Source organism: Scardinius erythrophthalmus, assembly GCF_964197995.2.
Source record: "Scardinius erythrophthalmus genome assembly, chromosome: 3".
Lineage (NCBI taxonomy): Eukaryota > Metazoa > Chordata > Actinopteri > Cypriniformes > Leuciscidae > Scardinius > Scardinius erythrophthalmus.
Window position 1 is genome coordinate 47,364,856 of NC_138223.1, and position 23,277 is coordinate 47,388,132.

A 23,277-nucleotide genomic window follows, 5' to 3' on the forward strand; every position below is an offset into this window, starting at 1 on the left:
ATAAAAAGTAATATAATTAAGTATTGGTCAGCATTTATCATTATTATTGTGCATAAGTGTTGGGGTGAGCTAGCAATGCAATTCATTTTGGGGTAATCTTAATTTTTAAGGAGTGATGCTTGAATTTTCCCAGAATCAAGTTTTTTTCCAACTTTTGCTTGTGGGTGAACATTTTTGCATATAAAATTAAGAAATTAGCAACATATTCAAGAGATGACGATTTGGGGGGGTTGGTAATAAAAATAATATATTTAACTGTGGGGTAAAAATAAGAACTTAAATCAACCTATAATTTATTGGTTATACTACAATCACAAAATAAACGGGCTGCTGTTTCTTCAACAAGACCACAATGAGCAAGTTTCATCATATTTACAGATGAGTTACAGTAAAGCTATAGCTCATATCTTTTTAAATAGCTGCGCTTGTGATAACGTCGTACGTCACATGATAACGTCAACATGACGGATGATGTACGGATTACATTAATGAGATCAGGCTATATAGTCACTAACTCTTTTAGCGCTTGTTAAGTACTTATTGAAATTAAGTAGCCTACCTATTCAGTGAGTAGGCGGTTTCGGACGCAGCCCTAGTCACATTTAGGCTCTCATTCCCTCTTCACTAATCTTCAACCGGCTTATGGATAGGCTACATTTTGAATTCTAAAAAATGTAGGACAATTTGTGACAGACAGTTAATTTTACGGCTCTACTGGATCCGCAAAGGCCACGACCTTCGAAAGCTCGATAAGCAATTTGTCATGAAATTATTCATTTTTGGTAAATAAACAGTTTTGCAATGGGATGTGGCGAATGGCGATGGCAGAATAATTATTTTAATTTAACAACGTAATGACAAAAAAAGGTCTTTACAAGACATATAAAGACATTACTTTGCAGTTTAAGGATGAGTTTGTGTGAGCTGAAAGTGAAAAAGTGGGCGTTGAGGTATATCTAGAGTGAGTTTCACCTGAGTTTCGTGAGTGGAACAGAACAGGTACAGCGAGTTCACGCGCTTCCGGACGCAGGTGAGAGAATCGCCGTCATGCGCGCGCGGATCAAACGAGGCTGCGTCGCGCGCTCTTCACTTTCACGCTGAGATCGTGAACGTTTTTGGACTAACAATAATAATATTTACAACAATTCCTCCGCTGAATGTCACAACATTTTCTCAGGTGAGTTTAGTTTCTTTTTCAATCGGCTGGTATTCCTCTTACTCGGTGTGTTTTGAGAACAGCTCGTCAAACCGGCTGCGCCTCCGACATTCCGTGACTGACTGACTGTCATCACGAGGAGATAATGCTCATTTACTGTATCCTCAGCCCTGTCTGCTTAAAAATACACTTATCTCCAGGAAATAGTAATCCTTACACTTAAAAATCTCTTTTTAATAAGGTAAGTAATCTGTAAAGAATAGATAGGAATCATTATAGCCCACCAGGTGTCACACGACAATACTTTGATATCAAGGGAAATGTTTTGACGATGTAATGTGATTGTGAGGTAAACTTACTTAACTTTGGCTACTTTAACTTTTAGTGTAAAGCTGCCATGCTTGACATTAGTTTTGTTGGTGCCTAGGTATAAATCTGCCACATCACTTCATAAAGTCAGCTGAGCTCTGAAATGGTCATTACCTAATTCATACACTTGTTGAGTTTTGATGACATTCTAAGATAAGAGTAAAAAAAAAACCCTATATGCTAACACCTGAACATTGGTACACTAGTAGTTTGGTTTAAAAATAAATATTACAATCATGGTAGTGACCAGAAAGTGTTATGATGGTGGTTATCAAGGTGTGTTCACCCTAAATGTAAATTCTGTCATTTTACTCATCTTAGTGTCATTTCCAAACACAATAAAGGAGGAATCATTGCCTACTGGCAAAAATGATTGGGCTCTGAGGCTTTCAAGCTCCATGAGGATGCAAAGATACCATAACATAAAACTAATGTGCTGTATTCCAAACCTTCTGAAGTCAAATGTGGTTTTGTTTGAGGAACAAACAAAATTTTGAGTCATTTACTAAAAGTCACATGGCTTTGGAACGCTGGGTTTTTGTGGATGTCCTTGTAATTGTAGGTCAGTGTTGTTCTCCCAGACTAATAATTAACAGCCTAACAGTGGACCCTTTTTACACTATCTTCTCATCTGTTAATGTTTGTGGATTGAAGTCACGTCTCACCTCTGTCTCGCTCTTCCTCTATAGGTTAGAGTCCCAAAATGACCACGGTGTAGTCTCTATTAACCAGGTACTTTGCCTCTCGCATGCATACGGATGCTCACATCTTGTGTTATCTTGAACAGACACACCCTTGGAACACAAAAAGTGCATCTATAGATATTCTCAGTCTGTGTTTGTTTTTACATGTGCGAGTGTGGAGCATCATGAGTTCGGCGAGCGTGTTGAGCCTGTTCATGCCGGTGTTGTTCCTGCTGGCTCTGGCTGTGGTTCTCTTCTCATGCGTGCTTCGGAAAAGGAGGCAGGTGGAGGGATCGTACCAGCCCAGTGCAGAAGAGCAGAAACAAGCCAAGAACAACAGAGCCGAGAAACCCGGTCTCGCGCTCCCACTGCCCAAAGAGGAGAGACTGATCTGAACACAACCCTCAAAAGATGCTCAGGTGAAACCACACACCACTGGTAAACCTAAACAGAACTTTCATTATAATGGACCATTGCTGTTTAAACGGAGTCCAGTCGCCATGCCAGACGTACGTACACATGGGTGGGGTCCTAACAGACGAGGAACATCTTAAGTGGTGGTGGGTATTCAGCGTTTTTGACTGAGATGCGAGAATGCTTTCACTCCCTAATGCACTGTTATAGTTGATAAATGAATTCATGTATGCCTTAAAGTGGTCAGGGTATCTGAAGACATTTACCTAGAGTAAAGAAGTCAGATGATTTACATGGACGGTCAAACCAGTTTTTGTTTACTTTATTTGTACTTCCTTTAAGTTTACTCACCTGCGGGTCCATGTGAAGAAGACACACCAGCTTTACCTCTAAAACAGATTAGCATTACCCTATTTAAATGTCCACAAAGGAACTTTGTTGCAGCTCTTTCAAAGGTAGAGAGAAAAAAAAATGTATATTGCACTTTGCCAAATACTGTTTTGTGTTATGTTTGCATTTTTGTAACGTATCAACACTAGGATGTTGTTGATCATAACAATGTGATGAAGTTAATGTGAAAATGTGGTTGATTCATTAAAATGCGTCTTTGGGTTAAAAACCTTGTCCTTAATTAAGTCATTTGAGATGTCATGTGGACCGTTTCTGTCAATGTTTGCTCTCTGATAAGCTGATAACAAAGGATTAGATACGATATTTGGGTGAAAGGGGTTGGACTTGCTTTATTTGTCAGAACTGGCATTGATGACATAAGTGGGTACTTTTTTAAAGTTAATAATTAAAAATCCCAATTTAATGCAGGTTTCTGGTCTTACTCTGAACGATTCATCGGTTTACATTATTCCAAAGGGGGGAAAAAAGTCCTTCACCAAAATGTAATAACCTTAAGCTCAAGTTTCAACCAACAGGTACATGAGGCGTTTCATGAGGTGAGTGTCCTTCCACAACCTCAGAGTCTAGTATAGAAAGCCAACTTTTCACAATCCAATCAAAACCCCGTGCATAAAATCAATTTGATCTTGTTTGACTCAGAAATGTTGCTTTGCAAAAATCTAAATGTGTTGCAAGTGTCTTTTCATGTTGACTCGAAATCTGAAAAAGTCATTTTTTGTATCGTTTTACTCCGATACACTTGATTTGTGATGCTCTAATGTTCGAATCTCTTCTTCAGCTCGGAGACCTTAACGGGAGCCTGGTCTTGCTCTTCTGGCTTTGATGTAACGGGTGATTTTGTACTTTGTTCTTCAGTCTGCACACCTGCCTTTGACCCCACATTGATTTTGAAGGTTCTGATGGGAGATTTCATGAAGATTTCCCTTCCTTTGGAAGCAGAAGACTCAGTCAAGGACCTAGACCGTAACAGAGCTACGGTAGACGAGACTTTCGGTGACGAAAGTTCAACATTTTTATCCTCTGGCTCTTCTTCTTTGTCTATCTCTACGTTGAGGACGACAGCGGAGGCGATTCCTCCATTTGCAGGTCCACTTGACCCCGAGTCATTGGTCGTCTTGTGCTCTATCTGATGTTCCTCTTTTTTGTCAGGTTGTGTCTCTGTCCTCTCTTCAACTATTGTCTTGGTATGCAAGCTTTCCTCCATTGTCTCTGTTTTCTCTTCAACTATTGTCTCGGTATCCAAGCTTTCCTCCATTGTTCCATTCATTTGTCCATCTTTTTTCGAACATTGATCCTCTCGCACCTCTTGAGAAACCACTTCAGGAACCAGAGAAGCATCTTCTAAACTTTGTAGATCTGAACACAGACTTTCCTCTAACTCGCTCAAGTCCTTCTCTAATTCGTTAAGCTCATTCTCAGGCCTGTCAGTCATGCCATCAGACTCCTCCCTCTCCCCACCAGGCTCCTCCTCCTCCCAGCTCATAAGACTCCCGCTGTTTCCAAAAGACTGGCTGAGACTCTCCTGACTTGGTGTGGTGTTACTCTTCTGAAAGAGAAATTAAATGGTGAGAGTGTGTGGACAAGTGTATCTGCTTCTCCTTTTCCACCAACAGGTTCCCGATGTTAGAGCGGACGGCTCTGTTCGACTGTTTCAAGTTTTCAAGAAACAGCAGTCGGGTAACACATCACTTAATTTGAGGAGCATTTCTTGTTTGTTGTTCTTGCCACTTTGTTTTACCTGTTCACCTTATGTTTTAAATAATTACTATACATTTTAGTTGTTAAAGGAGAACTCCAGTCAATTTTAACATTGAGCTCATTTTTTTGTAAATTTGGAGTGCTGTCAATACAGAGAACAACGACAAAAATCGGTGTTGCCTACACCGTGTTATCCTCTTTTTAAAATTTGCACCCTGTTGACTTCAATGGGGCAATATTTAAACCTGCTTTTAGCCTCTTAACATCCTTGATGTGTCATTACAAGTGCACAGCTAATGTGAGTGATTCCTTCAGAGTGGACACGGTGAATCTGACTGCAGTAGATGTGCAAGATATGAATAAAAATGATGTTATTTCAGCCAGCGCACATACCTGTATTTACATCCTGTTTTCGGTTGAAGTCCAAAGTAGTCGATTGTCGAGTTCGGGCGCATGATCTTACGTACTAAACCTATGCGCGTGAACTCGACAATCGCTTACTTTGGACTTCAACCGAAAACAGGATGTAAATACAGGTATGTGCGCTGGCTGAATAAACATCATTTTATTCATATCTTTCACATCTACTGCAACATATGCTGCATAACATATAGGGTTAAATAACTTCTGACTGTCTGGTTATGGGATAAAGTTTGTTGCAGGTTGGCAGATGCCCCGTCCAGCACCGTTTACAAGGAATGTGTGAGACAAGAGTGTGAGAGGATCCAGGCCTTACATGTCTGATGAAGTCGCTGCTGTCGGAGCTGAAGAGGTCGAGGCTGCGTGTGCCGTACAGTAAACCCGGCTCTCTGGAGCTCTGAGCGCTCAGGGTGTCGAAGATCTCCCCGAGCAGGTCCATCTCCTCCGGGTCAGCCACGAGGGAAAGCTCATCCTCATCATCCTGTAAGTCGCTGGTGCCAGAACACTGCTCAGCGCTTTCTGTTACACTGCAAAGGCAGATGCGTTTTAAAGAGACACATTTAAGGGATAGTTCACCCAAAAATGAAAATTAGCCCATGATTTACTCTATCTCAAGCAATCCTAGGTGTGTATGACATTCTTCTTTCAGACGAATACCATCAGAGTTACATAAAAAAATGTCCTGGCTCTTCCAAGCTTTATAATGGCAGTGAATGAACAGCCGTTTCTATTTTGAAGTCCATCAAAGTGCATCTTAAAGGCATTAACGTTGTAGTTGCTGATGCTGGGATAGTTACATTAGAGTTTTACAGACAGTGTTTCACAAAATTGATCCAGAAATATCTTGTAAAGTGACTGGTTTTTGTAAAACATTGTTTAAAAAAGTATGATGTAAATTGTGATATTTTACCTTAATTTTAGTTTTTGTTTGACCGTTTCTGTTTAAACTATCTTTAACCGTTATTTCATTTATGGTAAAGCTTGTAAGAGAAAGGACTTTTTTTTTATATATATAACTCTGATTGTATTCGTCTGAAGGAAGAATGTCATATACACCTAGATGACTTGAAGGTGAGTAAATCATGGGCAATTTTCATTTTTGGGTGAACTATCTCTTTAAGTGGCAAAGCTTTCATGCATGTGTTTCCTCTCCTCTCACCTGTCCTCATAGGTGTTGTCGTCCTCTGTCTGTTCATCTGTGTTCTGGTTGCTGGGGTGTTTGCGTGCCGGCCGGCGTGGTCGAGACTGAAAAACAGCATACGGGGGGAACAGCATATTTAGAAAGTAAAGTGCATGCACTGTGGATGAACACAAGGTGGAGCCAAACTGCTACAGTTTTCACACGGGTGAATTAGAAGATATTTGAAGTTTCTGCCTTTGATGCAATAAAATACAAAAATAAAATAAAATATGCATTGATTTTTAAATGATAGCAATGTATGTAATCATGTTTTTTTAATATAATATGAATGTATGTAGGCATGTGCTTTCAGGTGTCGCTCACCCTGCCAAAGTGCTGTGTGATTGGTAGACGGTTCTGAAGGCAATCTGATTGGATGAGGCGATACGTGTGCGGTCCACACACAGACCCGCCTCTCTGTAGCATGCTGGATTCTGTCTGATCCTGAGAGGGGAAATCCAAAGGTCCAACGTAAACACACACAGATGTGAATTAACCACATGCAATTTACAGAGTATAAACTCACCTTTGATGACAGGAGGTTTTTCAGCCCAAATTTGCTTTGATATTTGCTCTGAGTGAGAGATTAACAGATTTACGTCATGCATGTACATGTACAATAAATATGGAAACTTTTATTGGTGGAGAATATGCAATATTTAATCATGCACAACAGCACATTATAAATTTAGAAAATAACAATTACATTACCCTTCAAAAGTTTTGGGTCAGTAAATTAAATTTTTTTGAAAGAAATGACTTCTTTCATTCAGCAAAGATGCATTACATTGATTGAAAGTGGCAGTACAGACATTTATAATGCTACAGAAGATTTCTATATTAATTAAATTAATGTTCTTTTGAACTTTCTATTCATCAAAGAATCCTGAAAAATTACACAAATGTTTCTTGAGCATCAAATCATCATATTAGAGTGATTTCTGAAGGATCATGTGACACTGAAGACTGGAGTAATGATGCTGAATGCTTTGATCACAGGAATACATTACATTTTAACATATATCCACATAGAAAACAGCTATTTTAAATTGCGATAATATTTCAGAATATTACTGTTTTTACTGCATTTTTCATCAAATAAATGAAGCCTTGGTGAGAGTAAGAGACTTCTTTCAAAAACATAAAAAATCTTACCAACCCCAGACCTTTGAATAGTAATGTACATACAGTGTTTACTCACTGCTTTGTTAGCTGTAGACTTCCATGTCACGATCAGGGCTCCTCCCCCTTTCTGTTAAGAGAATTTTTTTTTTTTTTTTTTTATCCAATTTTGTGTAAAAGCAGCTTTTGTCCATTCTTCTTGTACGTTACTGTACTAGATAATTTTTTTTAAATTTCAATTTATCATGTAGATATTCTGTGCATACCGAAAACTCCCATAGTGTGCCTTGTATACACCAGGGTACCCGCGGGGTCTTAAAAGCATTGAAAAAGTCTTAAATTTGATCATCTCAAATTAAGGCCTTAAAAGCCTTGAATTTGGTATACAAGTCTTGAATTTCGTTACAAAGGTCTTAATTTTTTTTTTTGCCTTTTCTATGATTAAATTCATACCGTAACAAAATTAGCTGTTGTTACTAATGTAGACTTATTAAAAATTAGTCGCGTAACGTTGAGTGCACCTCGCGCTTCACGTCATAGAAGAACGCGCGAAAGCGCGCGCACCCGTTACGATGGTTACTAATCAGAGCTTTTCTGTTAAAAGAGCATGTTTTCTACCCGGTCTTTTCAGTAGTATCTGGCCACAACCATCCACGCGCGCTCTCTCTACATTGTTGAAGAAGCGCGGATGATCTGAAAACACAGACAAGCTGGAGTTCAGCGATCTTCATTTGAGAATATCTGTCACGAGCCGCTTGTGCTGTTTGTGCGACTAAATCTGCGATCAAAATGCAGGCTGATATACAGCAGTGTTTTTAATGTTGATCATTATGCGAGCAAGAATGCAATGTTTCCCAACTATCCACACGATTTCAAATGTGACATTGATTTTATACAACAGTAAAAAAAAAAAAAAGGGTAACATTAAGTGATGTACTAAATTTTAAACAAAATCTGTGGCTTTGACAAAGACAATGAGTTACCGCCACCTACTGGCGATTTTAATATCATATTTGTATTAATATTAAACGTTTTTTAACATTGAATATTTATTGAACATTGTTTTATTCAAAGCATTATTTATTTTTAAAAGTATTATAAAGGTGAAAAATGAAATGGAAAAATCAAATATTATTTGATTGGCAAATAATATGGCAAATATTGTCCCTTAATGGAAAGATGTGACTGCAGTCGTGGAAGAGTACAGCACGCTAAAAAATTGAAGAACTAAGGAAAAGGGATAGGCCTATGTAGAATTGCACAAGTGCTACTGCTAAAGAGTGCAATGTTAATACAAGTGCAATGTTAGCTTAATTTTAATTTCTCATAAGCTTAATCGAATTGGCCTAGAGAGAATAATTATGACATTTTCTGTCTAAAGACTACATATAAAATAGTTACCAAAATTAAAGTAACTGCAGTTTGACTAAAAGTAATGACTAAAAGTTGACAAAAAATGCAAACACATTTCGTCAACTAAAACTATGAAAGGCAGAATGACTCAAATGTGACTGACCAATAAGCATTTTCGTCTGAAGATGAAGAGTAAGACTAAATCAAAAATGGCTGCCAAAATTAACATTGGCCTACACACGTGCACGCTACAACGCTGCCACGTATGTATTAAATATGACTGATAATTCAAATAAAATGTTTTATTTAATTCAAATAGTCTACTTGTACATAATTATTTTTTAGGGTTTAAAATGTATACAGATTTGACATTTTCCCCTCATACTTCTGTCGGAATTGGTACGAAGTTGGCATTGAATTTCATTTGAAATGGTATTAAAAAGGTCTTAAAAAGCCTTGAATTTAAGTTGGAGGATCCTGGGGGTACCCTGATACACACTGCTGATCTAGTAAGAGTAGTATGGTAGTCTGCCAGAGTTGCATCTTGTTTATAGTTACTGTCTGAGTAAAACGTACCTTTAAATTTCCCACCCATTGCCGACGCAGTTTAGAGGCTCCTGAGAGGAATGGGGGAGCAGAAGGATGTTAAAATGAGCACCCAAATAAACGAACCTGATTCTCTGATGTATGTTAATACACACCTGATGAAGCTCCGCACTGAAGCACCTCGTCCTCAAACGCATCATCCGGCTCTTTACCCTGGTTCAGCATTTCCAGCCGGCCGTCAATAAACTGAGAACAACGTGAGATTATAATGGAAGATAATATGCAGTCATGTCATTGGTTACGCATTTGAGTCTGTTTAAATATCTTTTATAATCTGGCCCTCCATTGTAAAGTACAAATTTAATTTCACATCAAGTTAGAATATGATGATGCACAAGTTGCCAAGCTATTTTGTGTGACTTCAGAAAACTTTAAATATAATATTTGGCTACATTTTTAAAGGTTTTATGGTGCATCTTTTTGCAGTTCAACGCAAAAGAGCAGCTTGAACATTCTTCAAAACTTGAAAGAAAAATAAAGAAAGTGTATTTGGATCGGTATAAGGGTGAGTAAATTATTCTTGGTTGAATTAATCCTTTTTACTGCATTTTAACTAATTGACATCACCATACTTCCCCAGATGATTCACAAGTTATTTTTCGCTTTATGATTGGTCTACTCTGCTCTGATTCGTCAGATGACCCCAGTCTGTTGTGATTGGTCTACTCTGCTCTGATTGGTCAGATGACCCAGTCTGTTGTGATGGGTCTACTCTGCTCTGATTCGTCAGATGACCCCAGTCTGTTGTGATTGGTCTACTCTGCTCTGATTGGTCAGATGACCCAGTCTGTTGTGATGGGTCTACTCTGCTCTGATTGGTCAGATGACCCCAGTCTGTTGTGATTGGTCTACTCTGCTCTGATTGGTCAGATGACCCAGTCTGTTGTGATGGGTCTACTCTGCTCTGATTGGTCAGATGACCCAGTCTGTTGTGATTGGTCTACTCTGCTCTGATTGGTCAGATGGCCCAGTCTGTTGTGATTGGTCTACTCTGCTCTGATTGGTCAGATGTCTCAGTCTGTTGTGACTGGTCTACTCTGCTCTGATTGGTCAGATGACCCAGTCTGTTGTGACTGGTCTACTCTGCTCTGATTGGTCAGATGACCCAGTCTGTTGTGATTGGTCCGCTCTGCTCTGATTGGTCAGATGTCTCAGTCTGTTGTGATTGGTCTACTCTGCTCTGATTGGTCAGATGGCCCAGTCTGTTGTGATTGGTCTACTCTGCTCTGATTGGTCAGATGACCCAGTCTGTTGTGATTGGTCCGCTCTGCTCTGATTGGTCAGATGTCTCAGTCTGTTGTGATTGGTCTACTCTGCTCTGATTGGTCAGATGACCCAGTCTGTTGTGATTGGTCCGCTCTGCTCTGATTGGTCAGATGTCTCAGTCTGTTGTGATTGGTCTACTCTGCTCTGATTGGTCAGATGGCCCAGTCTGTTGTGATTGGTTGACTGCTTACAGCGTGTATTGGAAACCAAACGGCCATTACTATTTCTAAATTTCAGCTCCAGATCTTCCTCAGCACTTAATATACAGTGATGTTGGCATCGGTTTTACTGCATCAGTCTCATCTTGGATTTGCTTTGGCAGCTAAAAACAGTGTCTTCTCAACATGTCAACAAGACGAACCAAACTCTTTCAGTCTCAGCTACAACTACAATGTTTTTGAGGGTCAAAGTAGACAGTGTTTCGCGGGCAGCCAATCAAGACCATTGGCTGGCATGATGCAAACTTACGTAGGCTTGAGCAGCAAGCACGACTTGAATTACTAAAGACTCATTTCAGGCTGTTCAGAATCACTTATTTCTTTCAGGAGAAAATAACTCCATTGATCTTTGAAACTTTGAATCTTTGAGTCCTTTTACATCCACAAACCGCTGAATTACACACTGTATGAAAGGGAATATCTGAAAAAGCATTATGGTGGCACTTTAATTCTAATTTTAGTTTTTAGCCTTTAACGATACGTATTGCACTTTAAATATATAGATGTAAATAGATAAAGTGAAACAAAATTTAATTTAAACCCCTTAAATGTGTATTTTTGGATGTTTTCGTTCCACTAGTCTGAAAGAAAACACATTATGGAAGCAAAATAGCCCTAAAATTTGACCAGTGCAGGAAAAAAGTATGGTTTTGCCTGTAGTGTCTTGCCTTAAGAAAATTCCTGTCATTGCGCATACCTGTAGACTAAACACATAATACGCATGTGCGCGTCATCACCATTTTCACAGATTCACATTTTTGAAGTTTACACGGAGATTATAACGTTTTTCACCTTGTAAACTATTTAAAAGTTTGCGTTCTCGAGCAACCAAACACTGTTGTCGTGCAAATGAACGGCCAGAACACATTAAAAGTTTTCTGTTTTCAGTTAGAACGGTGTCGTGTTAGCGGCACCTAAGTTAATAACTAATGATCTTTGCAACAGAAGTGAATCAATCAAACACTAACTTTATCTGGACAATAACTATTCTAGAGCTGCTGTAAAGCCAAAACAATCTGTTACTTTTATCACTGTAAAGCAGCTTTGAAACAATCTATATTGTTAAAAGCGCTATATAAATGAAGGTGACTTGACTTGACATTGTGGATGTGTGAGTTAACAGTTACCTCTTTAAAACACTGCAGGTGAACCGCGCTCTCCAAAAACTCCCGCATGCTTTGAGACTTATGACTCAGAAACGACTCGTTGCAGAACACAATCGGCCCTTCCTTCAAAGTAAGAGAGAGAGGAACATTGAAGAGAGCATTTATAAACCTGATGCTAATGTTTATGTAAACGAGCGTCACTCACGGCAGACGACTGTAAGGCATCCCTGTATCCGCCGAACAGCAGAGCCTGCGCGCGGAGGAACGCGTGCGCGACCCCTGACCCCGCCGACGCCGCCTGTCTCTTCAGCCTGACCTTCAGTCCCGCCACCTGCAGAAACAGTGTTTGCTGTAAACCTTCAGCCGCTGCGCGTCAGAGGCCCGCGAGCACGAGCAAACGAGTCTCACCACGTCGGCCGGGATCTTCTTCAGGTCCTCGTGGGGCGACTCCAGTGTGTTGGTGTCAACGTTCAGTATGACCACGTCCTCCAGAGCTCGACTCTTGACTCTCTGTCGCACCGAAACACACAGAAGGAACCGTAATGTGAGTGTTTATGTGACAAAGACTGTGAGAGAAGACGATGAATGAGGGAATCATCGTACCTCCGCCAGGCTGGAGTGGATTCCAATGAGGTACGGCATCGGTGCGCTGAAAAACGAAGAAGAGGTAGAATTAGGTGGAGGATGTGGTACTATTATTAGTTAATATTGATATTATAGGCAGTATATTATACTGAGGCCCCCTGGTTGACAAACACTGCTTCCTTCTCTTTTTTGTTTTTGTTTGTTTTTTAATGTGCAGCACTCAAATTCAGTTTCTTTTAAATGTGTTATATAAATACATTTTGATTTGATGGGTGTGTGTGTGTGTGTGTGTGTACATGTTTTTCTATCCCGGTGGGGACTTAAACCTGGATGCACACAGACTCATGGGGTTTCGTTTCACTGTGGCCTAAATTGAGGTCAACAAGCTTATAAGGGTGTTTCTGCAACTACGGGCACTTTTAAGTCCCAGGAGTGAAATTTTAGATTTATGTTAAAATTTGTCATTTGATGTTTCATAAATATAAACGTAGTGTCAATACACCTTGACAAAAAAAAGAATGAATAAATAATATGATTTAATGTAAAATTATGAAGCATTTATAGGTCCAAACACCATTTTTGCTCATGTCCCACACCGGTGGTTTCAATGTTGAGATACTTAAAATTAGCTCATTCTTTTACAATATGACATTATTTCAAATGGAATTGTTTAATATACAGATTCATTTACAGCATCTTAATATTCTTTGTATAATTTACTGATCAATTTTATGATTTTTTTTAACTAAATGTGCCTGTCCCACACTTTTGAGTCCTTACCGCAACAATGACAACAATGAAAAAAAGCTTTTATTATGAAATTTTATCAAGCATAAACAAGTCTAGTTTCTATGGAAACGGAAATTATCACTTGAGCACATTGCTGACAGACTGGGCCACCACACTTTCTCACTCACAAGATACCAAAAAAATAAGGTAAACATCATCTTTTCTGCTCTAGTATTTATTGTGCGTCCTTACCATTCAGCTTAATAATTGTGTATTTTTGAACTACATTTTAAAAATAAATGTATATTACTGTTGAATTCATGTATATTAAGATGCTAAGAGTCAAAACTAATGTGGTAGGCCTTGCTAGCTGCCAATTAGCTAAAATATTAGCAAAAATGTCCGCAACATGTCTTTACCGCAGCAAATTTAGGTGTTGCGGTAGAGACAAATTCAAGGTTTACTGTATATTAAATTACAAATATTCAGTATATTATTAGTACTTAAGTATATATTAGTATAAATATAAACATGCCCTTTTTTACATAAAAAAATGTAATTTTGTCCTCACCGACACAAGATGTCATTACCGCAGCACTGCTCTATTTTCATTTTTTTTTCACATTTTCATTTGCAAAAAAATATTTTTACACTTAAGGTGCGATGATTAACACATTGAAATTGCAACATCTGTCATAAAAAGTTAATTATGTTATCTTTTGTGTGTATGGAAACAATTGACATCTAAGGTTACTGTAAATTTTTTACATGGCATAGAAAAAAACATGAAATTCCCTATTTTATATTTTGTATTTACTGATCTGCATCTGAAAACTGCATCAAATTTGAAAAGGCTATTTAAATATATTACATTTTTTAAAGAAATTGCTAAAGAAAAATGTATAAAATGAACGTTATTGTAACGTTGCGGTAGGACACTTTTTAAGAAGATGACCCGAAAAACATAAAAAAGAAACTTGTTCCAGATTAAAATCTTAACGACTATATTCTGTTTTGTGTACATTTTTATATGTATTATAGACTGTGATGGTTAAAATTGAAATTCATAGAGGTTGATTTTTTTAAAAAAATTGGGATAGTCAAAAACCCGTAGTTGCAGAAACACCCATAAATCATACAGAATGATTTTTTTTTTTTTTCTAAATGTAAAAATGCAGAGTTTTGTGTGATGGGTAGGTTTAGGGGTTGTGTGTGTGTGTGTGTGTGTGTGTGTGTGTGTGTGTGTGTGTGTGTGTGTGTGTGTGTGTCTCATACCAGCAGTAGTCCAGCAGATGAGGTGGCAGCACTGGAATGAAGATGTGCTGCCAGTACATGGGGAAGAGCATCCCGTTACACGCGTGTACGCAGGCCGTGAGCTGAACACACACAAAAGTTTTAGTTTTAATGTTTAATGAAGGCGTGTCCTGACTAGATCCAACACAATCAGTGTCTAGCATCAAGTGACTTTTCTGCCTTAAATGAAAGAAATAACATTCTCAGGCAATCTGAAGATGTTTAATTGGGTTTTGGAATATAAATAGAAACCAAACAATATGCTGCAGCTGGTTGGGACAAAAACTGAGATTTTGTATGTGTGTGTAGATTCTTTGTGTCACGTCTTGTTAGGTGTTAAGGCGTTTTTGCACTTGGGTTTCTCATGAGGAACCAAGTCCATTTGACCATTTTACAGTTTGTAGGGATGATGTAGAAAGCTGCACCAAAGTGAAAATCAGGCACACGGTTCGTATGCGATCCCCAAATAGTAATAAAGCAATCCGACATAATTTGTGAAAGATGACTTTTATAGCATAATGCACTTGAAATAGTGGACAGGATGCATGGACTACTTTTGTTTATTGTTAGTTATTTAAATCAGTTTTAATCAGTCACTGAGAAAAGAGTCGCATTAAAATTTTTTGAAATTCTTATTTTGTGTTCCGTGGAAATAACAGCGTTCCAGCAAACAAATATGAGTTCAATGAATGAATACAAAAAATAGTTCTATGAATGTTTGTTTTCCTACAAAGTTATGAAAACGTTGTTTTTGAATGTTCTTTCAACTTTCGAAACATTTTATTAAAAAAATAATAATAATTATTGGGTATTCAAACATTAAGAGAACATTCCATTTTGCAAACATTATAGAAATGTTACTTTTGAATATCCTCAGAATGTTCTGAAACAAAAACATTATTTATCATGGATATTTTTATAACTTTTTTCCTGAAACATTTTAGTTTTTTTTTTATGTTACATTGATTATTATTACTAATATCCATGATAAATGTTTTTGTGCCAACTTTGAATAAATGTTCTATGACTATGTGTTACTGGAAGAATGTTTGTTCATAACTTTGATAAATCCTTCCCAGAACATTAGTCAAAGTTAGCTGGGGATATGGGTTGGAACAACATGATGGTGAAGGAAGTTTTTCAGTGAACTATTCCTTTGTTTCACATTAATATTTATGCATTTTGGTATCCAAAAGCGAATTACATTGCAGTCAAATTATGCATTTCAGTACATGCATTCCCTGGGAATTGAACCCATGACCTTGAGTTGCGTCCCAAATGACACACTATACACCAGGGCTATTCAATTAGTTTCATTCGAGGGCCGCATTATCAAATCGAAAAGTTGAGGTGGGCCGGTGGGTTGGTTTGGGGGTTTATCTTATTTATTGAAACATAACAGTTTCAATAAATAAGCTAAAGTAACCCTAAAGAAGTGTGGTATTTACATGGAAATGTGGTACCCAACAGTATGCAAATATATAAAACCATAATAAATAAAAACTTGATAATTTACAGTTGTGTACAACTATTTTCCTTTGAACAAATAAATTATTTATACAAACCTATAGCTGTTGGTGAGAAATAATAATTATTTTATTTATAATTGTTATGCTTAAATGAAAATATTCTGACAGTGAGACTTGTTAACCACAGGCTCCCACTGTATAAAAAATGCCTAAACACAAGTTAAAAACTATACGCACCTCTACAAAGAAACTGACATAATTTCATAACAAGCATTAAATATATATTCCTCTACCCACCTAATAAATCTAATACAATATAAATCACTATATTTACTATTATTCTATATAATATTATAGTATATATTTACTATATTTATTTATTACTACATAGTATTCAATATAAATATTGCACATTTCTGCCCAACCATGGTAAATTATACAGTAAATGTGGTAAATGTTTGTAAGGGTGATTAGGGGATTTAAAGTCTTCTAATTTCGTTCATGCCACAGTGTTTCTCCTGCTTTCCTCATAAGTCTTGTTGGGAATGTTGAGGCTGTTTCATCCGATTTAATACTAATTAAATCATCGAGTGATTTGTGGTTTGTAACAGAAATGTTTCTGTCGAACTGAAACGCTTCCACTGGTTGTCGCAACGCTGTTTAATATTAGTGTGTCCGGGACCGGGAGTAAACGCAACTCCGCGCTGGGCCGTGTTTAAACAACTAGTGAAACAACTGAAAACATCGCTATTTGTTGTAACTGTACTGTACGAGAAACCGCTTCAGATGATTCAGTGACGGAGCGGTCCGAATGAATCCGAATAGTTTTAGACCGTTATGCAAGCGCGTTTAGAAAGAATCGAACCAAAAGAATGATTCATTCACGAAGGATTGGTAGCCTATCACTGGTTCAGTCGACATAAATTCGGGACACATATAATAACTGCTGAAATATTCACACGTAAAACGTTTCTCAGGTCAATCGGAGCGAAAAGAGGACGAGGGAGGTTGGTGCCGTCGGGCCGCATGGAGATGAATGGCGGGCCGCATGTGGCCCGCGGGCCGCCAATTGAATAGCCCTGCACTATGCACATATACTCTATGTACTCATGCATTATGTACTCATCCGTGTAATGTGTGAATTTTATAAGGTTATTTTGTCATCAACATCAAAGTCTGATGCCCCTCCCCCTCTGCTACGTAATTAAAGCTGCTACAGTTGAGTGCATGAAGTGTCCAACAGTCCACACTTCTCTTTTTCTGTTAATTTAGTGCATCATCCGGGTATTTAAAGTGCACTTTTTCTTTTGGGAAATTTCAATGTGAACTCGCACTATTACATTATTCTATAAAACGGCATACAATAGTGCACAAGTATGTGAATAGGGACGCACTTTTGGTGTTGCTAGCGCCATGCTCTTCTGTTTTCATGTTAAGTTTTAGTAGGCGAAGCGAATCAAGGCACTAAAGCGTCTCCACTGAACTCACCGTGCTGAGTTTACTGCAGTAAATGAGGATCCGTCTCTCGAACAGCATGCTGGCGAAGAGCTGGAGGAGATTCCCCACATCCACCGCCACCACCAGCTCCGTCAGGTTCCTCTGATACACACACACACACACACACGTGCTTATAAAAACCGAGAAATGACCAGGCAGTTAAAATCCACACATTATTGAAATCATAGAATAGAAACGATGGGGAAAAACTCACACTCTCTGGAATTGAGGGCAAGGCTTTGGGATCCGGCGCGATAAAGTACGGGATCTGATGCAGAGGAACAATATTTCACAAAAGTGTCAAACTTAATTGCATGTTTGGTTAGCAGCTACCACATGAAAATCGTTCGGCTTTCGAGTTAGTCTCCCTCAAGGGTTTTAGGTTAGATGAACAAAGGTTTTGTGATTCATTTTGTGATAAATTTGAGTTCTAGTTAGTGTTTTAGTTAAGCATTGGTCCTTTTCCTGGTTAGTTTCAGATGCTGGATTAGGTCGATCCCGTATTACGGCGTGCATTAGGATTTATTAGACGCTGGAGTGAAGGTTTAGTCCGGTCGGCTCGCTGTACAGCGGATCAGGGACTCACCCCTTCTGACTCCTCCCCTTTAGGGGCGTGTCCACAGATGCCAGACATCTTCCTTCTGATCATTAGCTTCCCTCCCTCAGTGAAGAACAAACGACCCTGATTGTGATGTCACACGTGATGTCATAAACGGAACTTCCAGCAGCCAATCGGCACTTACCATCTGCAGCGTGATGGAGCCGTTCGCCGGCGGGACGGGGTGCTTGTAGAGAACCGAGAGCAGCTCTTTCATCTCATTGGTCTGCAAATCAACAAAACGGCTTTAGATGCATTAACGGTCAAAAATTAGGAATCATTTGGAAAATGTTTGGAAAAAATGTAGGTTGGCTGCATTTATTTGATTTGAAAATACAGTAAAGCGGTAATATTGTGAAATATTATTACAATTTAAAATACGTTTTCTATTTTTCTCATTTTAAAATGACAAGAAAAAAGTATCAGATGAAAAAAAGATGTTTCAGATGTCGGTTTCCACAAAAATGTTAAGCAGCAAAAACTGTTTTAACCTTTGATACCATGATTAAGCATTTAAAACCAATAATAATTGAGCTTCAAATCAGGCTATTATTACAGAAGGATCTCGTGACACTGAGTAATGATGCTAAAAAAATGTATTTATTAATCACAAATAAATCACACTTTAACACATTATTCACATAGAAAACAGCTCATTTAAATTGTAATAATATTTCACAAAATTAGAGTTTTACTGTAGTTCTGATCAAATAAATGCAGCTTTTGGAGAGCAGAAGAGACTTTATCAAGATCTACTTAATTATTCCAAACTGTTTAGTGCATAAACTGCTTTTTTAAACGTAGATCATCAGGAGGCCGTTTAAACCTCACCTGTCCTTTCGTCGAGTAGTCAGCTAGGTTATTCAGAAGCTTGTAGAAGACCTCAAACCATGGCAAATAGCTGAGAGAGAAAGAAATCACACCGCTAAGTCTGTTTTATATGTACTTATTATGAGTAACTTAAAGCAGATCATAACTCTAACCTAACCTTGCACATAAATGAGTCTAACGAGACATGAAAACTGGCCTAGGTGAATGTGTTTAGCCAACGGCCATGAGAATCAGACTGTTAATCATTAAAAGGAGCTTCATCGATGAGAATGAGTCCTCAATCATGTGCACATCTGTTTTTCTGTGTGTTTTGCGTGTGTGAGACCTGAGGATGCAGAAGCAGGTCTGAGAGCTGGACGTGAGTCTGCAGAAACCGAAGCGCTGACATCCCTCCAGATCCGTCAAGACGAAGGTGAAGTGCTGCACGGCAACAGTGTCCTTCGCCCTGGCAATCCAACGGTCAATCCGTCACAAAAGGTAAAAGACTGGCGTGTGCATTACTATATTCAATAATGATAATGACTGATTTTCACCTCTCTATGTCATAAGGGAAGCAGAAGCGAGGCAAGGACTGCAGAGACTCCTGTGTGAGAACAGCAGACGTGTTATCAACCCATTTTACACACTCAATTTCTCACTCAGATCCATAGAGACCGCAGTGGATCATGAAAAGTGGGTGTTTAAAGCCAGAATGTGAGTTTGCAGTGGATCTGAGGACACTTTTGGACCAGACGTGGAGGCTAAATGTAAAATTACCCGGTAAGGCCTGTTTAGTTTAAAATCTATCTTCATTATTGGTGTAACATCTATTATATTAATGTTAATAGTCGTTAAAATACTTTTCACTGTTGTCTACAGTTTAGAAAGGCTAAAACAATTACTAAGTATATTAAATAGGGTAAATTCTGAAATTTTTATCAATTATAAAATTGATTATATAGCTGCACAATATATTATTACATTTTATTTTCTGCATTATCTACACATTTTTATTTATTTATGCAGTATTTATTTATTAATATTTCCCCAATTCTTAACTTGTATCATAGTGAGAGGTGCATTATTATTATTTATGCATACATTTTTTTATGCAGTGTTTTTTAATGTAATATAATTTTCCCTTATGTTAAAACTTTGCTATTACATAAATGGCAAGTAAATAAAATAAGAATACTAGTTAAACAGTTATATTAATGTAAATAAAATAAATTCATAAAAATAAATGGTTACACTTTAGTTTAGGGTGCAATTCTCACTATTAACTAGTTGCTCATTAGCATGCATATTACTATGATATTGGCTGTTTATTAGTACTTATAAAGCACATATTAATGCCTTATTCTGCATGACCATATTCTACATCCCTTAACTCACCCAATACCTAAACTTAACAACTACCTTACTAACTGTTAATGAGCAGCAAGAGCAATAGTTAATAGTGAGAATTTGAGCTTAATCTAAAGTGTGACCAGATAAATAAATAAAAACCGGAAGGAATGAACCACAGTGATCGCGAGGACTAACCTCATCATTAAAGTCTTCAGGGAACTGAAACAGCACACCAGGATCTACTCAAACAGGGAGAAACACACACACACACACACACACACACACACACACACACACACACACACACACGCATGGGTCAGGCACATCAGTTCATTTCTCAACTAGAGGATGTGGTTAAAGTCAGGTCAAAGTTATCCACACAGAGTAACCAGACCAGTTGAGCCAGACCTCATGTCTCTTTAACCCTGTTAGCGGACGACAGCATACTAACTAGTTCCCCTGCTTTCCTCTCTGACGAGTGTGTATCAGGCCCGGGTGTGTGGTTTTTCTGGTTCAGTCATGTGACAGGAAGAGCCATTCTCAGAAAAGACAGGCTTCTGCGTGTGTGTGTGTGTGTGTGTGTGTCTTTATTGCATCAGTTAGTCCGTGTGTGTGTGTGTCTGTGTAATACCCACCTTTATCTCTGGCGATGGGACATGAGGCTTGAAAGCACCAGTAGAACGTTTTATCAGGGTTTTCTCTGAGAACAACAAAACCATGAGAAAAAAATAGTCATCATAACAAAACAACCATTGAAATCACAGTAGAAAAAACATTCCAGTTCTGATGTGAAATGTAAACGCTGTGAGAATGACCGATGACTCAGCAGTGAATCGTTATCTTCTGTTAATTCTTCTCATAAACTCTTATTATAAAGCTTGAGGCGAGGTGCAGGATGTGGTCGACTGCTAAATTAGTAGAGGCACATCAACAGAAAATACTCCTGACTTTACATTTCGGCCAGTCTTCACCACATTCATGCGGATGCAATGATCCTAACAGCATGTTTGTGGCATTGCATTACTTACAAAATTATCAGTCAATTTGAGAAGTGTTCAGATTTTAATGTACAACTTTGAATGGCAGATCAGAGCAAAATTTTAGGAAAATCTGAGAAGGAAAAGTGTCCATTTGCGATTGAGATAATAGAGATGATATTGATATAATAGTTCATGTGAATTTCAAGACCTGTGCGAAACTTAATATGTCCACCGAAAAGTGCAAACACACCTAACGGATTTCCGACACGGTGAGACTTCAGCAACGATTAAGAAAAGTGGCGCTTCAGCATTTCAGCGCACACACAGATACTTTTTATCGTGTTGTCTAATGCAATGACATTCACACATATTTTAGTGTGACTTAAAGCGGTTTTGAGCATTTTCTTTGCTTTTCTTTCGCAAGGCAGCTTGAAATGAAATGAAATGATGGATGATGAGCTGATGAACATCTGCATCCCGGAGGACACCTGTCCGAACTCTCCGTCTGCAGATCTCATCTCGACTCCTGCTCTGGTGTTAGAGTTTATTCTCCGAGTCGTGATAGAAAGCCTCACGTCCGAGAACGACAGAGCGAGGAAGAGGAAGTAAGCAGGAGACCGCAATGTGAGCAAAGAGAGAAATCGAGAGGCAAACGGAGAGAATCTTACTTTATCCTGGAGCCCATGATGCTCTCGTGTGTCGGGGCCCATTCAGGGTGTTCAGGGCCGGCAGCGGACCGAAGTCATTAGATCCTTAATTAACATGCATCGACACACACACACTTCTGCACACACACATCCTCACATCAAACAGCCAATTCCGCCGACAAGCACTCAACTCAAGACAGCACTTCCTGATCTGTGTGTGTGTGTGTGTGTGTGTGAGAGAGAGAGACCTACATGACGTCTGCCGGTCTATTGACTATAATATCCACTATATAATCCCATATTCTCAATAAGAACTAGAATATTGTGCCCTCTGGTAGATCGAGTCTCGTCTTTAGGTTGAATCACGTCAGAAAGCCATTAATTTTACTAAGACTATTTCAAAATGCTCACTTATGTAACATTTTATGCACTTTTATTATGTTAAATGCTTTTTATGTGGTTTTATTTTATAGTGTTGTTGTTATACCTTTATAATATAAATTTATATATACCTTTAATTTATATATATATATGATGATTGAAAACATAAACACATGGAAGAGGAAATACAAGAATGGACTTCCTCTATTGTAGCACGGCTGTTTTGCTCTCATCATTTCTCATGTGTTTGCTCTCTCTCTCTCTCTCTCTCTCTCTCTCTCTCTCTCTCTCTCTCTCTCTCTCTCTCTCTCTCTCTCTCTCTCTCTCTCTCACTCTCTCTCTCTCTCTCTCTCTCTCCCTCCCTCTCCCCCTCTACCTCCCTTCATCTCTCTCTCTCTCTCTCTCTCTCTCTCTCTCTCTCTCACACACACACACACACACACACACACACACACACACACACACACACAGATGGGTGATCAATATGGATGTGCTGAGCAAACAGGTAACTTTGTCCTATTTAGACACACACACACACACACACACACACACACACACACACACACTATTCTGACGGTTCAGTTGACTAATATTGTCAATATAATATTGTCTGGTTCCCTCTAGTGTTCAGTGGAGGAACAGCATAGACAATTCGGTTTTGGAAACAGTAATGAACTGAATGAGAGTAAAATTTGATTTGGAGTAATATTGGTAACACTTTCTTTTACAGTCCTATTCCCCATGTATACTATGTACTTAATATATTGGTTGCAATAACTGGTTAATGTCTAGGTACTAACCCTGAACCCATGTAGTCACCTGTTAACCAGTAGCCTACTTTCTTAGGTACGCTGTAAATACACGTACTGTAAAATAGGACAAAAGCCCATTTTTTAATAAAAAAAAAATAAGGTAGGCTTATTGTGACTTTATTTA

The 23,277-nt window shown here is 38.4% G+C and overlaps 1 protein-coding gene and 1 long non-coding RNA gene across 5 annotated transcripts; one reads left to right on the forward strand and one right to left on the reverse strand.

Moving 5' to 3' along the window:
* The first annotated feature begins 648 nt into the window (after positions 1–648).
* On the forward strand, positions 649–3,251 carry LOC308688101. The gene is made up of 3 exons (XR_014029829.1): positions 649–1,177; positions 2,215–2,257; positions 2,383–3,251. It is a non-coding gene; the product is annotated as an uncharacterized lncRNA (long non-coding RNA).
* An 87-nt stretch (positions 3,252–3,338) lies between these two features.
* dennd1c (DENN domain containing 1C) lies at positions 3,339–22,189 on the reverse strand. Of its 4 annotated transcripts, none has more exons than XM_081360986.1 (23): positions 21,982–22,189; positions 20,969–21,033; positions 20,529–20,572; positions 19,538–19,587; positions 19,330–19,449; positions 19,005–19,074; positions 18,319–18,399; positions 18,162–18,236; positions 17,790–17,843; positions 17,567–17,677; positions 14,592–14,692; positions 12,606–12,651; positions 12,411–12,512; positions 12,208–12,333; positions 12,024–12,125; positions 9,508–9,598; positions 9,383–9,423; positions 7,533–7,583; positions 6,858–6,905; positions 6,656–6,775; positions 6,311–6,396; positions 5,468–5,678; positions 3,339–4,579 (listed from the first exon to the last, which is right to left on the reverse strand). In XM_081360986.1, exons 1-23 carry the CDS (start codon positions 21,996–21,998, stop codon positions 3,788–3,790), a joined length of 2,604 nt encoding a protein of 867 aa, XP_081217112.1. In that variant the 5' UTR covers positions 21,999–22,189; the 3' UTR covers positions 3,339–3,787. The 4 variants fall into 4 exon arrangements, with proteins under 4 accessions (XP_081217112.1, XP_081217114.1, XP_081217113.1 ...); XM_081360987.1 differs by having other exon boundaries at positions 3,340–4,576; XM_081360988.1 differs by lacking the exon at positions 18,162–18,236.
* Positions 22,190–23,277: the final 1,088 nt, after the last annotated feature.

Bases quoted from the DNA above. Each gene is read 5' to 3' on its own strand.
- dennd1c (XM_081360986.1), bottom strand. The intron at 9,599-12,023 runs GTAACTGTTAAC...CGTTGTTCTCAG, and splicing joins ACCTGCAGTGTTTTAAAGAG to TTTATTGACGGCCGGCTGGA. The intron at 5,679-6,310 runs GTGAGAGGAGAG...CTGCCTTTGCAG, and splicing joins GACAACACCTATGAGGACAG to TGTAACAGAAAGCGCTGAGC.